Source organism: Lactuca virosa, chromosome 5 (genome assembly GCF_052849685.1).
Source record: "Lactuca virosa cultivar CGN04683 chromosome 5, Lactuca_virosa_CGN04683_v6, whole genome shotgun sequence".
Taxonomy (NCBI): domain Eukaryota; kingdom Viridiplantae; phylum Streptophyta; class Magnoliopsida; order Asterales; family Asteraceae; genus Lactuca; species Lactuca virosa.
This window is the reverse complement of record NC_136430.1, coordinates 29,479,320-29,497,665: the sequence shown is the minus strand read 5'-3', so window position 1 is coordinate 29,497,665 and position 18,346 is coordinate 29,479,320. Positions and strand designations below refer to the sequence as shown.

The 18,346-nt window shown below is 43.0% G+C and overlaps 1 protein-coding gene across 1 annotated transcript; it reads right to left on the bottom strand.

Annotated features, from left to right (window-relative positions):
• Nucleotides 1–729: 729 nt before the first annotated feature.
• FRI (FRIGIDA-like protein) lies at nucleotides 730–2,890 on the bottom strand. The gene is made up of 3 exons (XM_079052093.1): nucleotides 1,700–2,890; nucleotides 1,461–1,615; nucleotides 730–1,373 (listed from the first exon to the last, which is right to left on the bottom strand). The coding sequence occupies exons 1-3, from the start codon at nucleotides 2,775–2,777 to the stop codon at nucleotides 855–857; spliced, it is 1,752 nt and encodes a 583-aa protein (XP_078908219.1). The 5' UTR covers nucleotides 2,778–2,890; the 3' UTR covers nucleotides 730–854.
• Nucleotides 2,891–18,346: the final 15,456 nt, after the last annotated feature.

Here is an 18,346-nt window from a genome sequence, read left to right as displayed (position 1 = left end):
GGAATTTATAGAAATAGTGCATGCTTAATAGCGAAAATTTACTGAAATTGTCCTTATGTTTTACAAAATTATAGGTATGGTCCTTACATTTAAGAAAATTACAAAATGGTCCATGCTTGATTAAAAATTACAAAAAAAAACATCCTTGTGTTTCATAAAAAGTTAAGAAATAGTTCATACCTAATAACGAATTTACGACAATGTCGCTATGTTTCACAAAAGTTACATAAACAGATAAACCATTACAAAAATGGTGTCTAAAATATAAGATTAATAAACCCGTACAAATGTATGACGCCATCCCACTAGTTTTTCAAAAAATGTTGATTAACATGAACGATATATTTTATAAGAACATAATACTCTTCTTGATCAACATTTTCCAACAAACATATGCTGTCCTTTTTTATAATCAGGTGACATAGTACCAGAAAAGGAGTCAAAAAACAACATATTTGTATTTATCTACCATTATACTCAAGATACTTTGATTTTACCTAGAATAGCAATCAACTTACATATTTCTATCATTTAAGGTAACTTGTAATCTCAAGTACGACTTCAATTGCCACATTGTTGCTTATGTAGATGTCAAATAAACAATCATGGCATATGAATGATCCATGTATGCGGATGATTGGATCTTCTTTAATTTGTTTCACCATCTTTTCCGACAACAAAACCCAAATAAACATACACAAATGTAAAGAACACAAATAAAGAGACAAATGTAACAAAACCGAAAGAGTTAATAGGTTAAGCTTGCATATTTTAAAGAGCATTCCAAGTCTAAGGAACAAGAAAGAGCATTACAATAAGGATCAAGAACAAACATGATTTACCACTACCTGCATTCAAACCTTATCAGCAAAACTGTAAAGATCCGAAAATGGGCCCCGCCTTGCAAACGTTGGCAACTCGGGAAACGATTCTATAAATGCCCGACCCGATGGCCCACCATACAAACCAATCAAACCACTCGATGAAGGTTGTGGAGAATAAGGTTGTGAAAAATAAGGTTGACCAAGAGACCTATTGCTCAAGGCTGGGTCATTGTATCTACCGTAGGGTCCACCATTAGCCATGTGGTCCACAACAGGTCCCCCATGAACACCTGCCAGCATACCTCCATTTTCAATGGCGGGATAGGGGCTCTGCTGATGTGGCATGTTTCCACGACTACGTTTTGGTACTTGTACTTCTGGTTCGGCTTTCCTCTTTTGTGTTGCCACCAAATCATGCTCGAGTGTTTCTTTCTCGAGCTGTTGTATTTTTTCGTTGATTTTAAAGTCAGGAAAAAGCTTTGATGGATCAATGCTGTGAGATTCCAAACATTTGCTAAAGGATTTTAACTCAGATATATGGTGCTTGATCTGAAAAGTAGCATATCAATTATCATAAACACCATTATAGTTTATCAAAATGGAGAAACAAGAGAGATAGAGGATATAGGGTAGTACCTGATCTAAAGACGTATGTTGTTTGTCTTTTATTTTATTGTGGAAGAATGTGGTCAATATGGTTTGAGGATGAAACTTATCTTCCAATCCCATAGTATAAGCAAGATCAGCAGCTTCAATCTCCATATTAAGTTTCACCATCCAATCAATTAGCTCTGAAACAGAAACAATTAACCATGAAACACCACCGAAAGAAATTAAAATATAAAACCACTCAATTCTTCAAACAAATTACAAACCTGTAACTTTTTGGATGAAAATGGTGGAACCAACAAGTGCAGTGGAAATCCCCTTCACATTGCTGGCTTTAATCAAATCTACAATATCGTTATTCCCGAAAACATGATCTGGAATCCCAAACCCACTGATAAGCAGAAGCAAACCCCTGGCATCAACTTCATTCGCTGTGTTAAATCCACCTTCTTTGATCATCCTTTTTTTCCAATCATCAGCTGCTTGTGCTGCATGCTCCTCGTCTTGTTTTGTAATCTTAATGTTGTCACTGCTGATCATCACAAAACACTCCAAAATCAAAACTGAAGCCAGCCTTGTCATACTCAGCGCTGATCCATTTGAGAATGATCTACTGTCCCCTGCGAAAAACCTGCCGATGCTAAGTAAAACGAGTTTTGCAGGATCTTTGGCCAATTTCAATGCCTTTGGAAGTTCTTGGCGGATTTTATTCATGTCAGAAATATGTGTCGCTACATATTTCTTTAGGTGCCGGCCAGACATCCTTTTACAGATGCTTTCTAAATCAGAAACAGCACACTTCTTCGAGATATCGATTTCTCCAGTCTTCTTCCCAGTATCAACTTCTTCAGTCTTCTCCGGAGTATTAATTTCTTCAGGCTTCTTTGAAAAATTGGGTTTCACAGGCTTTCTAACGTGTTCATGGCTCCGTTCGCAATCAGTTGCGGTTACGTTAGGGTTTTGTTCTGAAACCGTTGCTTCTTGAACCGCGGTTATGGTGTGAGTACGAGAGGTTTCTACTAAGGAAGTTAGGGTTGATTCGTTAGGGTTAGCGGTATATAAGAGGTGATTTGGGAAATTGGAGTTAATAGATGATTTGATAAGATTGAGGTGATCTTGCAACTCGTCGTATTGGCGGAGGAATGTGGATAAGGCGGTGGAGAGGCGGCGGATTTCGTTGATGGAATTTATGAAAGCTGGTGGCAGTATATCGACGGTGTTAGTGTTTGTCATGTCTGGTTGTTCTTGTTTGATGAGGTTTGATTCCGACGAAGGGTGATTGGGCGTTGATATGGGTAGCCTTTCCAATTTAACGTGCGGAAGGAGTGAGGAGATCCTGTCCATGGATGGCGGCGCTCCGGCAAGGTATTGGGCGTTTGACGAAGGCAGCGGTTATATCTTACGTGTACGACGATGGAAAAATATTTATTTTAAGAAAAACAAAGAAATCGTATTTGAGCAGATAGCAATTTCACCGATATTTTAAGTCAATTTATCCACGGCAATTTTTAATCCATCCAAAATAAATAAATAAATAAAAATAAAAATTACTGACAAATATATCCAAGATCTTAGTTGTGTGTCCGTGCAAAGTGGCGGGGCAAATAGTTTTTGGGCGAGTATTAATTAATTTCAGTAAATAGTTTCCTTATAGTATCGATCAAACCAAAAAAACTATTAAGTATTAACCAATTTATAAAATATAAATGGCCAAATTAAAAAAAAAAAAGGAAAAAAAAGAAATCGCATAGCAACAACTCATTTGCAAACTGGTGTCAACTAATAGATTATCTCAAGGAGCACTTTATACTCCAAAGAATAAGTAGCACACATACACGGTTAGTTTTGCGATTATTGTGCTTTTAATCTATTAATCGAATGTGAAAAAATTACAGAGGATTTTATGTTTGTTTGTAGGACTACACTCATCATGTTCTTTGGCATTAATTGATTCTTTAAATATTTTCATTGGGCCCTTTATTTGTCTAATTGGAGATTAGCGTTGTAAAATATTAAACAGTATAATTAACATTGTAAAAATTAAACATAAATGAAATTACAACTCTCTCTAATTATTATGCATCAATAGTCATATCCTACAATAAGTTGGTTAAAAATATAAAAATGTATTCTTACAAATAAACATTTGACCGATGTCATGTTATGAGGAAACCGGATTCATATTATATAGTTGCATATTTTGATATTAAAATTTCATAATTTATATATAAGTCACTTTATGTCATATTTGAGAAAGATACATACAACCAAAATATTGAATTTTATAAACCAATATATACAACATTTTTTCTGTTAATTTTGGTGTAACAAATTTTTAAACACATAAAGTTATGGGTTCCGAGAAGCCAACTTCTGATGAAATATATTTCTTGTCATTAATAATGCTTTCTAGCCATAATGTTTAATAGTCGTGTCATTTTATATGAAGAGTTACATATTTTTTTTTTAAATTAAGTTTGACTTAAAATGATAAACAAAACAAAAAAGCATCAGTTTTATATTCAAATAAATCGTGTGAGCTCTAGGTACGAATGTCAAGTAGCGATGGTGGTTCATGTACTATTGTCAAGCAGCGATGGTAGTTCAGCGACATAGGTTCAACGTGTATGTTTATATATCTTCGATGTCTGATCATAGTTGTTTACCAGTGTAATGTGGTGCGATATATACTACTTTGAGTAAATCTGATAAATACATGTAACTGGTTCGTTTTTAATTTTCAAGGGTCATAACAAATATTAACAATTTACGGTTAAAAAGTATTTTGATCTTATTTTCATTCAACGTTTTCCTATATAATGACAAAAATATTGTAAACAATATTAAATGAAAAAAATATTTCAATTTAATACGGATCCAGACAACTGAAATCAAACTAATGAACTCTAGTTAAAACCAATCTGTAATTATTTTTTTGTTTTGGCTCAATAATATATATATATGTTCCTTTATTGTTTTTTGTATTTTTATATATTTTCGATGTATATTTTTACGATATAAGTTGATTATTCAATAAAAAATAATTTTACTAAAAATACACCTCAAAAAGATTAAAATACACTTCATGACTTGTGGATTCTTGTTTTGGTTGTATACAAGAAGCCCAACCAACATGATTCAAGGAGTTGTCGGTTCTTCACCACCAAAAAAAAAATTAGGTATTTTCTTAAGAATCTTTATCTTTTGTGACAAATCACTGACTCTCTGAGTCTTTACATACCTGATACAACCCACAAAAAAGGTGATAACGAAGTCATAACTTTCTCAAAAATGAAACATTTTATTTTCAAATATCTCTTGAAAAATTGAATCTTTAGGCCAAAATAACAAAATCGAACTACACCATACATATACTTGAACTCTTATCTTTAACAACTATGAATTAGCTGAAAGTTTAAAGGGGGGAATTGAGAAAATATAACCATAGGGTAGAAGTTAAAACCTTGAGAAGGAAGTAATGTCGAAAAATTGATGGTTATGTATCATAGTCCCGACTGACGTCTGTAAAAAATAATGAAATCTAATTATGTAAGTATAGACTAATGAAATAGGATTACAACATGTTGGTGAAAGAGATGAAAACCTTGGTTTTATTATAATGGTCTTTATCAAGATTTTCATCTTAATTTCATGCAAAACTGAAATCTCATACAAATTAAACTCTAAATGATTAGTCTAATCTGAACCAAACAAAACTCTTGTAAAATAGAGACTAAAAATTTTGCAATCAATATAGGGCAATGTAGAAACAAGACATAGAATCAATAAATGATTATAGTAGCCAACAGACTACGCACATCCCGACAAACCCCATGAGTTGCATTAAAACTCACATCCCGATCAAAATGAAAAAATAAGTAAAACCTGAAATCAGACCTTGTATTCTTTATAGAAAGAAAACCTATGATCACTATTTACCTGTAATTGAAATATACAAATACACGCAGATTCAAGCACAAATACATACAGAAGCCACATAAATAGGCATAAATAGATACACATATACACACAATACATATAAATATCCAGAACTACAATTACCCTCTTTGTTTTTATCTTGGTTTTCTGCTTTATATTCACGGATAATGATAGCTATTATGTAGGGCTTAGGTTGTAAGGGACCGGTTTACACTAACAATATGTTTCATACTTGGTGGGGCCATCACCATCATGCTTAAAACTATAAAACTCTTTTCACTATGAGGGATGGCAAGTCCACCATCAAAGCCTCCCTGTATTATTTAAAATATAAGTAGATTCAAGTTACATGACATTATTAATATAAAAAACAATTGAAATGTAAATTGCAATTGTACCGAGAGCACCAAAAACATGGGTTTTAGTAGTTGTTCAAATACTCGTCAATCTCGTTTACAAAATGTTAGAAGAAAACAATTAGTGAAAATAAAAAATACAAAAAGATAAAGTCTCTAAAAAAAATTATACACATACCCCCTACATCTACTTCAATAACATAAATCAAAAATTCCTTGCATTTTCGATCAAATTAAATACACTAAACACAAAGTTGTATCAACCAAAACCACCTTGATGCCACATCTAGTAATCAAACTACAAAAAAGCAATTTCATAAGAACAAAAAAACAATAAAAAGGGGGGGGGGGAGTTCTTACAGTAGCCATATCTCAATCATTTCCATAAGTTGCACCCTTACATGTGCTAACCTGAAAAAACCAAAGATATTGGTAAGCAATTTGCACAACTGAACGAATTATATAAAGGGTATGCATACTCTGCTACTAACCCTCCTCCATGTAAATATGAAAAAAAGGTAGATCCATCATATTAAAGTGCATATCTGAATAAATTTAAGAGTGACGAATTTAATATGCATCTTTCTACATATAACAAAAATAAAAATGGGAAAACAAATATGATTAGCTATTGAAACCAAACTATTAACGACTAATAGTGAACTTTCCATTAGATAATATCGTAAATAAGAATAAGCTTACTGAAATTTATCATCTTCCATTCCATTCATTGAATACATGTCCACTCTTTTGATTAATCTGGAGCTGCAAACAAAAAGAAACAGATTTATAATGTAGAATGTCTATACTTACAACCAAGACCCTGGTGTTTTTTTACTAAATGTAAAAGCTTTGAAAACCATTTAAGATATAAATTTAGTATTTATATGACTGCCATACTTGTCAATTTTCAAATCTTCAACGAACTAAACATCGATAACCCAAAACAGTGATTTGTTAAATCATGTGTAAAATCAAATCAAACTCTAAATGTAAGAAACTACAAGCATAAAAATAGTAAAAGCATAGAAATTTGATTTAATGGTTGCATAATCCAAAATGGTATACCTGAACAACTTCCAAATCTAGTTTAAACCTCTTTTTAACCAATAAAAAACCCTCATTTCCAGATTTACATATGCAGTGGGTTAGTTTAAGGTTTTTTAGAAGAAGCGTTTATAGAGAGAGATAGGTGTGCTGACTGTTTGATGGTGGTGGTTTGGTAATTTTTAGATAGAGGCATAGAAGTAGATTGTTAGGTATTCGACAGTGGATTTAGGCCTTCTAGTGTGGTGGTCAGGCTTCGAGATTTTGTAACAACAATAATGGAGTCTGCACAGGTGGCTGGGGAACGGGAAGTATGTTGGCATTAGGGTTGTGCGGTTAGGGTTTCTAGGGTGTTTATGGGGAAGCAACTTGTGTATTGGTGGTACGGCTGTGTTGGTGGTGCGATGGTGGTGACAGCCGTGGTTTGGCGGTAGATCAGGATTGACGATAACAAAATGGTGGTATTAGTAAAGCATGGTGGTGAAGGGCAATATGTTTTGAGCGAGGGTGGTGATACAGTTTCAAGGTTTTCTAGTGTTGGTGTGCAACGATGGCCAATTTGAATAAGTCTTCCGATTCATATGAACAGAAAATGTCGATATACGGGGATGTCGTGATACAAGAAGGAGTTAGGTCAATTGGCTGAAGTTCAGTGAATATCGGGTGATTCACTGATGGTGCGGTAGAAAGGAGGAGTGAGCACCAAGATAAAGCATAACGATTACTTAAGCGAATGAGGGCTGTGACTTAGGAGGATGAGGGCAACGACGGTGGCTCTCCGATCAGGGTTTTTGAGTATTTGAGAGAAAAGGCATCTTTATAGAAAAATAGGAGATATGAAATTAGTGTTTAGAATTCCGATTTAATTCTAAAAGGCTGAAAAGTATACGTTATATGTCTATTAAATAATAAGCATAGCATAATTGTAGATGATGTAATAGATGTTGTACCTCTTAAATGTCAAGAATTGTGGAATATGCTTTATATAATAGTAAATATATAATTAAGATAGGAAAATCACACGTCCAAACCAAGCATAACCCACAACTCACAAATTCTTTACACCTAATGACCTCAAATCTCAAACAGTAACTGTAAATTTGATTATGATTATGTTAAAATTTATGTGACGTCTATTTTTTTTTGTTACGTAACTTCATGTAAATGCATATGCCGCATTAAATATTTAATATCCACTAGATTATTATGAAATTGTTCCTTTAATGGTAAGAATTACACAGTGGGTGTGGTTGAATGTGAAGATATTTGGCAACTGTTTTCCAAATATTATGAATCTGACTCCAAACCTAGTATTAAGATTGCAGAGGATGATGATGATATCGAGAAAAGTGATTCAGACGATGATGGGATATCAGAAACATAGGAAAATGTTAATCATATGGACGTGGAAGTATGAGAAATTATTATGGATGCTGTAGTGAACGACAATCCCGATGCAGATGGTGGTGCGAATGCATCTCCGACACCGGCAGCTCCGATAGTGTGGCGAACATTGAAAATCAAAACTTTGATTTAAATACGAAATCTGATAAGTCATCTAGGGATAATGATATCATAATGAGCCATCAGCCTAACTGAACCGCCTCGCAGGGCCATCAGTCTATCTGGACCGCTCTCCGACCCTTCGACACGTCTGGACATCCTCTCAGGGCCTTCAGCCTATCCGGACCGCTTGTCGGGCCTTCAGCCTGACTAGTATGCCCTCTCGGGTCTGCAGTCTATCCGGTCAGCCCAGGGTATGTTAGCCTTCAGCACAAAGCAGGTCTGCCTCAACACAACCCCCAAATCAAAAAAACATGTGCACATAAATATCATACGTTAGCATATATAATAGTCAAACTGATCTAACAGATCACTAATCATAGCAACATCCTATAACCAGGATACCGACCTAACATTCACTAACTTAGCATTATTCTATATACCAGGATACATACCTACCAGGTCACTAATCATATCACCATCCTAACTACCAGGATGCAAATCAATAAGCATATCATGCAATAAACCTGATACAAATCCGAAAAGGTCCGACATTGGTGCCTTAGACCCTGTTGATATAGTGAAAAGAATTCACCTCACAAGTAGCTCGGGATGATAATGTCAAACTCCTCCAAATGCAGCTCCAACTCAAACACCTACATCCATCAATGACACTTCCATAAATTCCCAAATTACTAAAATACCCCCAGAAGTCAAACTGGTCAACCCTTGGTCAAAAATCAAAGTCAACGGTCAAGGTCAACAGTCCATGTTAACCCAACTCGTCGAGTGCAGCCCACTGACTCGTCGAGTCCCTTCATAACTCGAGAAGATGTGAAAACCCAAGTTGACTCGCCGAGTTTCCAGGCAACTTGTCGAATCCATGCAGTGTCCAAATATCGGGAAAACCCTAACTGACTCGTCGAGTCGTCTCACTGACTCGCCGAGTCCATGCAGAACCAAAACAGGCAATCTTCATCTGACTCGTCGAGTTGACCATGCAACTTCTCGAGTCCCTTCATTCCATTACTCATTCAGACGTTTTTAAGCTACCCCAAAGCTCCATATTGCAGATCTAACCTCCTAGGGCATGGTTTCCACATAAAGTTGCAAACTTTACGTACATGAAATGTCCTACATGCCAAAACCAAGCTGTAACATCCGGATTCCCAGGTATCTTATTTTAGTTATTTACTTTGGGTTTTATGGAGGGACTCGGCGAGTAGACGCTTAGACTCGCCGAGTAGGATCGCGAGTTCTTGACTGGATTAATGACCGGACTCGACGAGTATATACGTGGACTCGGCGAGTCCGCGCTGTAAAGTGAAACCCTAAATCCCCGGGCCTGTGCCGTATTTAAAGGCCTTTATGGCCTCCATTTGCGGCCAATACACCCCAGAGAAACCCTAGAGAGAGCAGTAAGAGAGTTGAGAGCAAGAAGAGGCTAATACATCACTTTTGGTGTAGTTTTGCTAGAAGGAAAAAGGAAACACCCATCTAGAGCGTGAAGGGAGCTTGGATCTGGGCTAATCATCTTGAGAGTTCATCTCTGAAGGTATAATCCCTTCTATTTCGTGTTGATATGATAGATTTCATGATTTTAGGGTTTTTGTCTCCATTTTATGTAAGATCTAGTGAGTATGAGGTCCCCTTTGTGTTAATAGCATCAGATATGGACCATGAGAGGTCCATAGAGTCACTATCCCTCAGCTTTATGCAAGCAAATGAAAGATTGGGGACTAGGTTGCCATTTTTAGAGTTATTTCTCCATTTATGACTTGTTGTGGGTTGCATGCACGTAAAGGTTGCACCTTTACGTGACATTTGAACATTTGAAGGGTAGATCTGATAGTTAGGGAAGCAGATCTGACCTTAGGAGGTCATTTGAGGATGAACATGGAGGCAACTCGCCGAGTCCATAAGTGGACTCGACGAGTCGAGTCGGGGTTGCCCCGCGATTCGTGACAGGTGTAACCCGTCGAGTGGAAGGATGACTCGACGAGCCAAGAGAGGCTGAAAGGATTCAGAGGACCCGCATGGACTCGCCGAGTCGCCCTTGTGCACTCGACGAGTCGGGTCAAAGTCGACCGTTGACTTTCGTTGACTTTAGGGTTCTGGTCAAGACTGATTCAGGAGAGTTCAGGGAAGGGTAGAATGGCCTTCTACCCAATCTGTAGAGATGAGATCATGAGAGAATATTAATCGGGGATGTTATCTGAATAATAGGAGGAGGCTAAGTCGGGACGTTGAGCACGAGAGTTTATCCGACTTCATTGAGGTGAATCTTCTCACTATACATTACCTATAGTGGTATTTATGTGTAGACCAGAGGGTCTTGTATGCTATGTGTATATATGAGATTATATGCATTGTGTTATATGTATGCTATGTGTTGTATAGACCGGACCGGAGGGTCCAACGATATAGACCGGACCGAAGGGCCCAACGATATAGACCGGACCGAAGGGTCCAACGACACAGACTGGACCGAAGGGTCCGACGAGCTATGACCGGACCAGAGGGTCCAACGAGCTACGGGACTGGAGGGTCCCGCTGAGACACATCGACCGGAGGTTCGTACTGTAGCCTCGAGTGGCGTATGTGTTGTAAGTGGTATTTTGGGGAACTCACTAAGCATTTATGCTTACAGTTGCTGTGTTATGTGTTTTAGGTACTAGCGAGGATCGCGGGAAGGCGCCGGCATGATCCGTACACACTGAGAGGATTTATGTATTTGAGGACCTTGGGATTTGTTTATTGTGATAACATGGGATACATTGGATTACTATGATATTTTATGAATGAAAGTATGTTTTTTTAAAATGATAAATTGTTTTGGAAATTTACGTTGTTACAAGTTGGTATCAGAGCCTTGGTTTGAGGGATTCGGGTGCATCTTCGGATGAATCTGAACTCAAACTGAGGAATTGAGAAAGTTTTCATAAAATAAACAATTTTTCTAAGAGAGTAAAAGATTTTGAGAAAGGCAGAAGGAAGCAGTGTGTACGATCAGCCAGCGCCTGAACGGTGATTTCCCAAAATACCCTTACATTATGTGTTATGAGATATGTTATGATATGATATGCATGTTAGAGTAGGCTAGGTGTTCATATTAGGACTAGAGTGGTCTGATTTGTGATGCCTTAGCCTAGGAGTTACTGCTACTATGAGATACTTCGAGAGTAAGTAGGTAGCAGCGAGGAACTTATGAGTGGTCTACTAGAGAGTAGCCTGAGTTTAGTGAGATATAGAGTACTTGTGATCTGGGATCCTAGGAGGAGGACTTGGGGTGAATACCGATGCGCTGTGGAAGGTAGTATAAGGGCCCGTACTACTGGAAACACCGGATCGGTGAGCAGTCCAAGTAAGAATCCTCAGGGTACTAAAGAACAAGTAGGGTGGAGTATCGAGCGCGAGTATACTCGAACGAGTCTCTGATTCTTTTGTGTTGTATTTCAGAGACATCATGGTTGGGACGCGCCACCACCCAGGAGGCAGTGGTACCAGAGGTACCAGCGATGAGGAGATTCGTAGGTTGATTCACGAGGAGGTGGCTGCGGCCATTCGAGCTGAGATACCAGAGATGTTCGGGTCTATCAAGACCACGCTGATCGAGACTTTTGATGAGCGGTACGCTGCTCTTACTGAGGCTGCTGTTGCTGCGGCCACCGCAGCCGTCGCTGCTGCCAGGCCGCAGGGGGGTGACTCGTTGCTGTACCGAGAGTTCAGCAACACGAAGCCACCAGAGTTTGATGGGACGCAGGACCCGATTGCTGCGATGAGGTGGATTTCTGATATCGAGGGATGCTTCTACACCTGCTCGTGTCCGGAGCATCCGAGGGTTCGGTTTGCGCTGAACCAGCTTCGCTTGGGAGCGAAGGCTGGTGGAAGTTTGTGACGGCAGACTTCACTACGACAGAGCTTACTGCGGTGACCTGGGGGAGGTTCACCATGATGTTTCGAGATGAGTATGTTCCCCCTGTGGAGAGGGAACGTCTAGCCAGGAGTTCTTATCCCTCAAGCAGGGAACTGAGTCTGTGACGGTGATTACGAGGATGTTTCACGAGAGGGCGTTGTTTTGCCCTGAGCACGTGTCGACTGAGCAGGCACGTATGAGCCGATACTTAAGCATACTGAGGAGGGATATCCGTGAGTTCGTGGCGAACTCGTCATACCGGACATTTGCCGAGCTTCAGGCAAATGCCCGGAAGAGAGAGATTGAGCTGGAGACTCAGGTCAGGGAGGAGGCCGAGTCTCAAGAGGAGGGACAGGCGACCGGCACAGGCGCAGCCGGCAGCCAAGTGGGCAAAGCCCGCTGATTCGAGATATGGAGGTCCGAAGGGCCGCACTTGTGGGAAGTACGGCAAGAGTCATGAGGGGGTGTGCAGAGCTGGGGTGTGTTACAAGTGTGGGAAGGAGGGGCATTTCGAGAGGGATTGCCCCAAGGGATTCTCGGTTTGCTTTCATTGCAACCAGGCCGGCCATCGGAAGGCCGAGTGCCCTTAGCTACTACAGGGATCAGCACAGGGGTCTACACCTGCTGCTAGAGCTATCGAGGTCCGGCCAGCAAAGGCCGAGGCACCGAAGGCTCGCGGGAGAGCCTTCCAGTTGACAGCGGAGGAGGTCCGCGCAGCGCCCGATGTCGTGGCCGGTATGTATTCTTTTACTTACCTATTTTGAGTTGAGATTTTGTGCTTATATTGTGGTATGCTTAGGTACTTTTCTTGTGAGTTCTGTACCTGCGCTGGTGTTATTCGACTCGGGTGCGAGTCGATCTTTCGTGTCATTAGCATTTAGTCAGCACATCAGTGTTCAGTGAGAGGCGTTGAGTCGACCTCTACGAGTTTCTATAGCCGACGAGTGAGCGGTGTATGCTACTGATGTGATCCGAGGATGTGTACTCGAGATCTTCGGCGTTGAGTTTCCGATTGATTTGGTTCTGATTGCAATGGGAGATGTCTGTGTCATCGTGGGCATGGACTGGTTGAGCAGGTTTGGAGCGGTTATCGACTGCGAGCGACAGTTGGTGACCATACGAGACCCTAGTGTGGGAGTTCTTACGGTGTACGGCGAGGGTACCCGTTCAGGGTCAGCATTCTGTTCGGCTGCTAGAGCGAGGTAGAGTCTACAGCAGGGCTGTAGTGGGTTTGTGGCCTATGTGATGGACATACGAGTAGCAGCGGAGAGGCCTAGTTCTGTTGATGATGTGCCGATAGTGCGTGAGTTCCCGGATGTTTTCCCCGAGGAGTTGCCGGGTGTGCCTCCCGAGAGGCAGGTGGAGTTTCGCACCGATTTGGTTCCGGGAGCGGCGCCTATCGCCAAGGCGCCCTATCGCCTTGCGCCACTAGAGATGCAGGAGTTATCCTCACAGCTTCAGGAGTTGTTGGGGAAGGGATTTATCAGACCGAGTAGCTCGCCGTGGGGAGCGCCGATCCTTTTTGTCAAGAAAAAGGATGGTTCACACCGGATGCGCATTGATTACCGGGAGTTGAACAAGTTAACGGTCAAGAACCGTTACCCACTGCCGAGGATTGATGATCTGTTTGATCAGTTGCAGGGAGCGTCTTGGTTCTCCAAGATTGATCTGAGGTCTGGATATCATCAGATGAGAGTGCGTGATGAGGATATCCAGAAGATGGCGTTCAGGACTCGTTACGGGCATTACGAGTTCGTGGTGATGCCTTTCGGGCTCACCAATGCACCGACAGTGTTCATGGATCTCATGAACAGGGTGTATAGGCCGATTTTGGATCGATCGGTGATCGTGTTCATCGATGACATATTGGTGTATTCGAGATCCAGAGAGCAGCATGAGGAGTATTTGAGGGAGATCCTCGGAGTTCTGAGATCGGAGAGGCTTTACGCCAAATTTTCCAAGTGTGATTTCTGGTTACGAGAGGTCCAGTTCCTGGGACATCTCGTTAATCAGAATGGGATATTGGTCGATCCGGCCAAGATTGAGGCGGTGATGAGTTGGGAGGTGCCGAGATCCCCCACCGAGATCAGGAGTTTTCTGGGGTTGGCCGGCTATTATAGGAGATTTATTAAAGATTTCTCCAAGATCGTCGTGCCTCTCACCAGGTTGACCCGGAAGGGCGTTACTTTTTCGTGGGGTCCTGAGCAGCAGGCCTCGTTTGAGACTCTTCGCCAAAGGTTGTGCGAAGCCCCGGTGTTATCCCTTCCAGAGGGAATGGATGATTTTGTGGTGTACTGCGACGCATCGATATCAGGGTTGGGTGCGGTGCTTATGCAGAGGGGGCATGTGATAGCGTATGCATCAAGGCAGCTGAAGCCTCATGAGACGAGGTATCCCACCCACGATCTGGAGTTGGGGGCAGTGGTGTTCGCCCTCAAGATCTGGCGCCATTACCTGTATGGGGTTCGGTGTACCATATACACGGACCACAAGAGTTTGAAGTATCTGATGGATCAGCCCAACCTGAATATGCGCCAGAGGAGATGGTTGGATGTGGTAAAGGATTACGATTGTGAGATCCTGTATCACCCGGGCAAAGCTAATGTTGTAGCTGATGCACTGAGTCGTAGGGCGGAGAGTGCCCCGATTCGAGACACTTGTATGCGACTGACAGTGATGACTCCGGTGTTGGACACCATTCGGGAGGCCCAGGCAGAGGCCGTGAGACCGGAGAACCGCAAGAGAGAGCGGGTGATTGGGCAGGTACCTGAGTTTGTTACCGATAGTCGTGGGCTGATGACCTTTCAGGGTCGGATTTGGGTGTCGTATGCAGGCGGGACGCGCCCCACTTTGATGGAGGAGGCGCACCGATCGAGGTTCTCGATCCATCCCGGGGCCACTAAGATGTATTTGGACCTGAAGAGGGACTATTGGTGGCCCTGTACGAAGAGGGATGTAGCACAGGGGTCTACACCTGCTGCTAGAGCTATCGAGGTCCGGCCAGCAAAGGCCGAGGCACCGAAGGCTCGCGGGAGAGCCTTCCAGTTGACAGCGGAGGAGGTCCGCGCAGCGCCCGATGTCGTGGCCGGTATGTATTCTTTTACTTACCTATTTTGAGTTGAGATTTTGTGCTTATATTGTGGTATGCTTAGGTACTTTTCTTGTGAGTTCTGTACCTGCGCTGGTGTTATTCGACTCGGGTGCGAGTCGATCTTTCGTGTCATTAGCATTTAGTCAGCACATCAGTGTTCAGTGAGAGGCGTTGAGTCGACCTCTACGAGTTTCTATAGCCGACGAGTGAGCGGTGTATGCTACTGATGTGATCCGAGGATGTGTACTCGAGATCTTCGGCGTTGAGTTTCCGATTGATTTGGTTCTGATTGCAATGGGAGATGTCTGTGTCATCGTGGGCATGGACTGGTTGAGCAGGTTTGGAGCGGTTATCGACTGCGAGCGACAGTTGGTGACCATACGAGACCCTAGTGTGGGAGTTCTTACGGTGTACGGCGAGGGTACCCGTTCAGGGTCAGCATTCTGTTCGGCTGCTAGAGCGAGGTAGAGTCTACAGCAGGGCTGTAGTGGGTTTGTGGCCTATGTGATGGACATACGAGTAGCAGCGGAGAGGCCTAGTTCTGTTGATGATGTGCCAATAGTGCGTGAGTTCCCGGATGTTTTCCCCGAGGAGTTGCCGGGTGTGCCTCCCGAGAGGCAGGTGGAGTTTCGCACCGATTTGGTTCCGGGAGCGGCGCCTATCGCCAAGGCGCCCTATCGCCTTGCGCCACTAGAGATGCAGGAGTTATCCTCACAGCTTCAGGAGTTGTTGGGGAAGGGATTTATCAGACCGAGTAGCTCGCCGTGGGGAGCGCCGATCCTTTTTGTCAAGAAAAAGGATGGTTCACACCGGATGCGCATTGATTACCGGGAGTTGAACAAGTTAACGGTCAAGAACCGTTACCCACTGCCGAGGATTGATGATCTGTTTGATCAGTTGCAGGGAGCGTCTTGGTTCTCCAAGATTGATCTGAGGTCTGGATATCATCAGATGAGAGTGCGTGATGAGGATATCCAGAAGATGGCGTTCAGGACTCGTTACGGGCATTACGAGTTCGTGGTGATGCCTTTCGGGCTCACCAATGCACCGACAGTGTTCATGGATCTCATGAACAGGGTGTATAGGCCGATTTTGGATCGATCGGTGATCGTGTTCATCGATGACATATTGGTGTATTCGAGATCCAGAGAGCAGCATGAGGAGTATTTGAGGGAGATCCTCGGAGTTCTGAGATCGGAGAGGCTTTACGCCAAATTTTCCAAGTGTGATTTCTGGTTACGAGAGGTCCAGTTCCTGGGACATCTCGTTAATCAGAATGGGATATTGGTCGATCCGGCCAAGATTGAGGCGGTGATGAGTTGGGAGGTGCCGAGATCCCCCACCGAGATCAGGAGTTTTCTGGGGTTGGCCGGCTATTATAGGAGATTTATTAAAGATTTCTCCAAGATCGTCGTGCCTCTCACCAGGTTGACCCGGAAGGGCGTTACTTTTTCGTGGGGTCCTGAGCAGCAGGCCTCGTTTGAGACTCTTCGCCAAAGGTTGTGCGAAGCCCCGGTGTTATCCCTTCCAGAGGGAATGGATGATTTTGTGGTGTACTGCGACGCATCGATATCAGGGTTGGGTGCGGTGCTTATGCAGAGGGGGCATGTGATAGCGTATGCATCAAGGCAGCTGAAGCCTCATGAGACGAGGTATCCCACCCACGATCTGGAGTTGGGGGCAGTGGTGTTCGCCCTCAAGATCTGGCGCCATTACCTGTATGGGGTTCGGTGTACCATATACACGGACCACAAGAGTTTGAAGTATCTGATGGATCAGCCCAACCTGAATATGCGCCAGAGGAGATGGTTGGATGTGGTAAAGGATTACGATTGTGAGATCCTGTATCACCCGGGCAAAGCTAATGTTGTAGCTGATGCACTGAGTCGTAGGGCGGAGAGTGCCCCGATTCGAGACACTTGTATGCGACTGACAGTGATGACTCCGGTGTTGGACACCATTCGGGAGGCCCAGGCAGAGGCCGTGAGACCGGAGAACCGCAAGAGAGAGCGGGTGATTGGGCAGGTACCTGAGTTTGTTACCGATAGTCGTGGGCTGATGACCTTTCAGGGTCGGATTTGGGTGTCGTATGCAGGCGGGACGCGCCCCACTTTGATGGAGGAGGCGCACCGATCGAGGTTCTCGATCCATCCCGGGGCCACTAAGATGTATTTGGACCTGAAGAGGGACTATTGGTGGCCCTGTATGAAGAGGGATGTAGCATGGTTTGTTGAGAGGTGCTTGACCTGTCGCAGGGTTAAGGTCGAGCACCAGCGTCCGCATGGCAAGTTGCAGCCACTTGAGGTTCCCCAATGGAAGTGGGAACAGATTTCTATGGATTTCATCACCAAATTGCCGAGGACCGCACGGGGTGTCGATGCAATTTGGGTGATCGTCGACCGGCTGACGAAGAGCGCGCATTTTCTTGCTATCAGTGAGAGCTCTTCTGCTGAGAGGCTGGCAGAATTGTATGTGAGGGAGGTGGTATCGCGGCATGGGGTGCCGATCTCGATTGTGTCAGATCGAGATGTACGTTTCACTTCCAGGTTCTGGAAGAAGTTCCACGAGGAGTTGGGTACGAGGTTGCATTTCAGTACCGCCTACCACCCCCAGACGGACGGACAGAGTGAGCGGACGATTCAGACACTCGAGGACATGCTTCGAGCATGTGTGTTGGACTTCGGGGGAAGTTGGGGCACGTACTTGTCGTTGGCTGAGTTTTCTTACAACAACAGCCACCATTCGAGTATTGGTATGCCTCCCTTCGAGTTGTTGTATGGGAGGAGGTGTCGGACTCCCATTTGCTGGGGAGAGGTAGGGCAGCGTGTGATGGGTAGCACCGAGATAGTGCTTTAGACGACAGAGCAGATACAGCAGGTTACGCAGAGGTTATTGACGGCTCAGAGTCGTCAGAAGAGTTATGCGGATAGGCGACGATCCGAGCTTCAGTTCCAGGTGGGAGACTTCGTACTCCTGAAGGTGTCTCCTTAGAAAGGAGTGATTCGGTTCAGGAAGAGGGGCAAGCTGGGGCCCCAGTACATCGGTCAGTTCAGAGTGACCG

Excerpts from the sequence above, each read along its gene's own strand:
- FRI (XM_079052093.1), bottom strand. The coding sequence starts at position 2,777 with ATGGACAGGATCTCCTCACTCCTTCCGCACGTTAAATTGGAAAGGCTA. Across the intron at positions 1,616-1,699 it reads TTTCATCCAAAAAGTTACAG|AGCTAATTGATTGGATGGTG; the intron begins GTTTGTAATTTG and ends TTTCTGTTTCAG. Across the intron at positions 1,374-1,460 it reads AACATACGTCTTTAGATCAG|ATCAAGCACCATATATCTGA; the intron begins GTACTACCCTAT and ends GCTACTTTTCAG.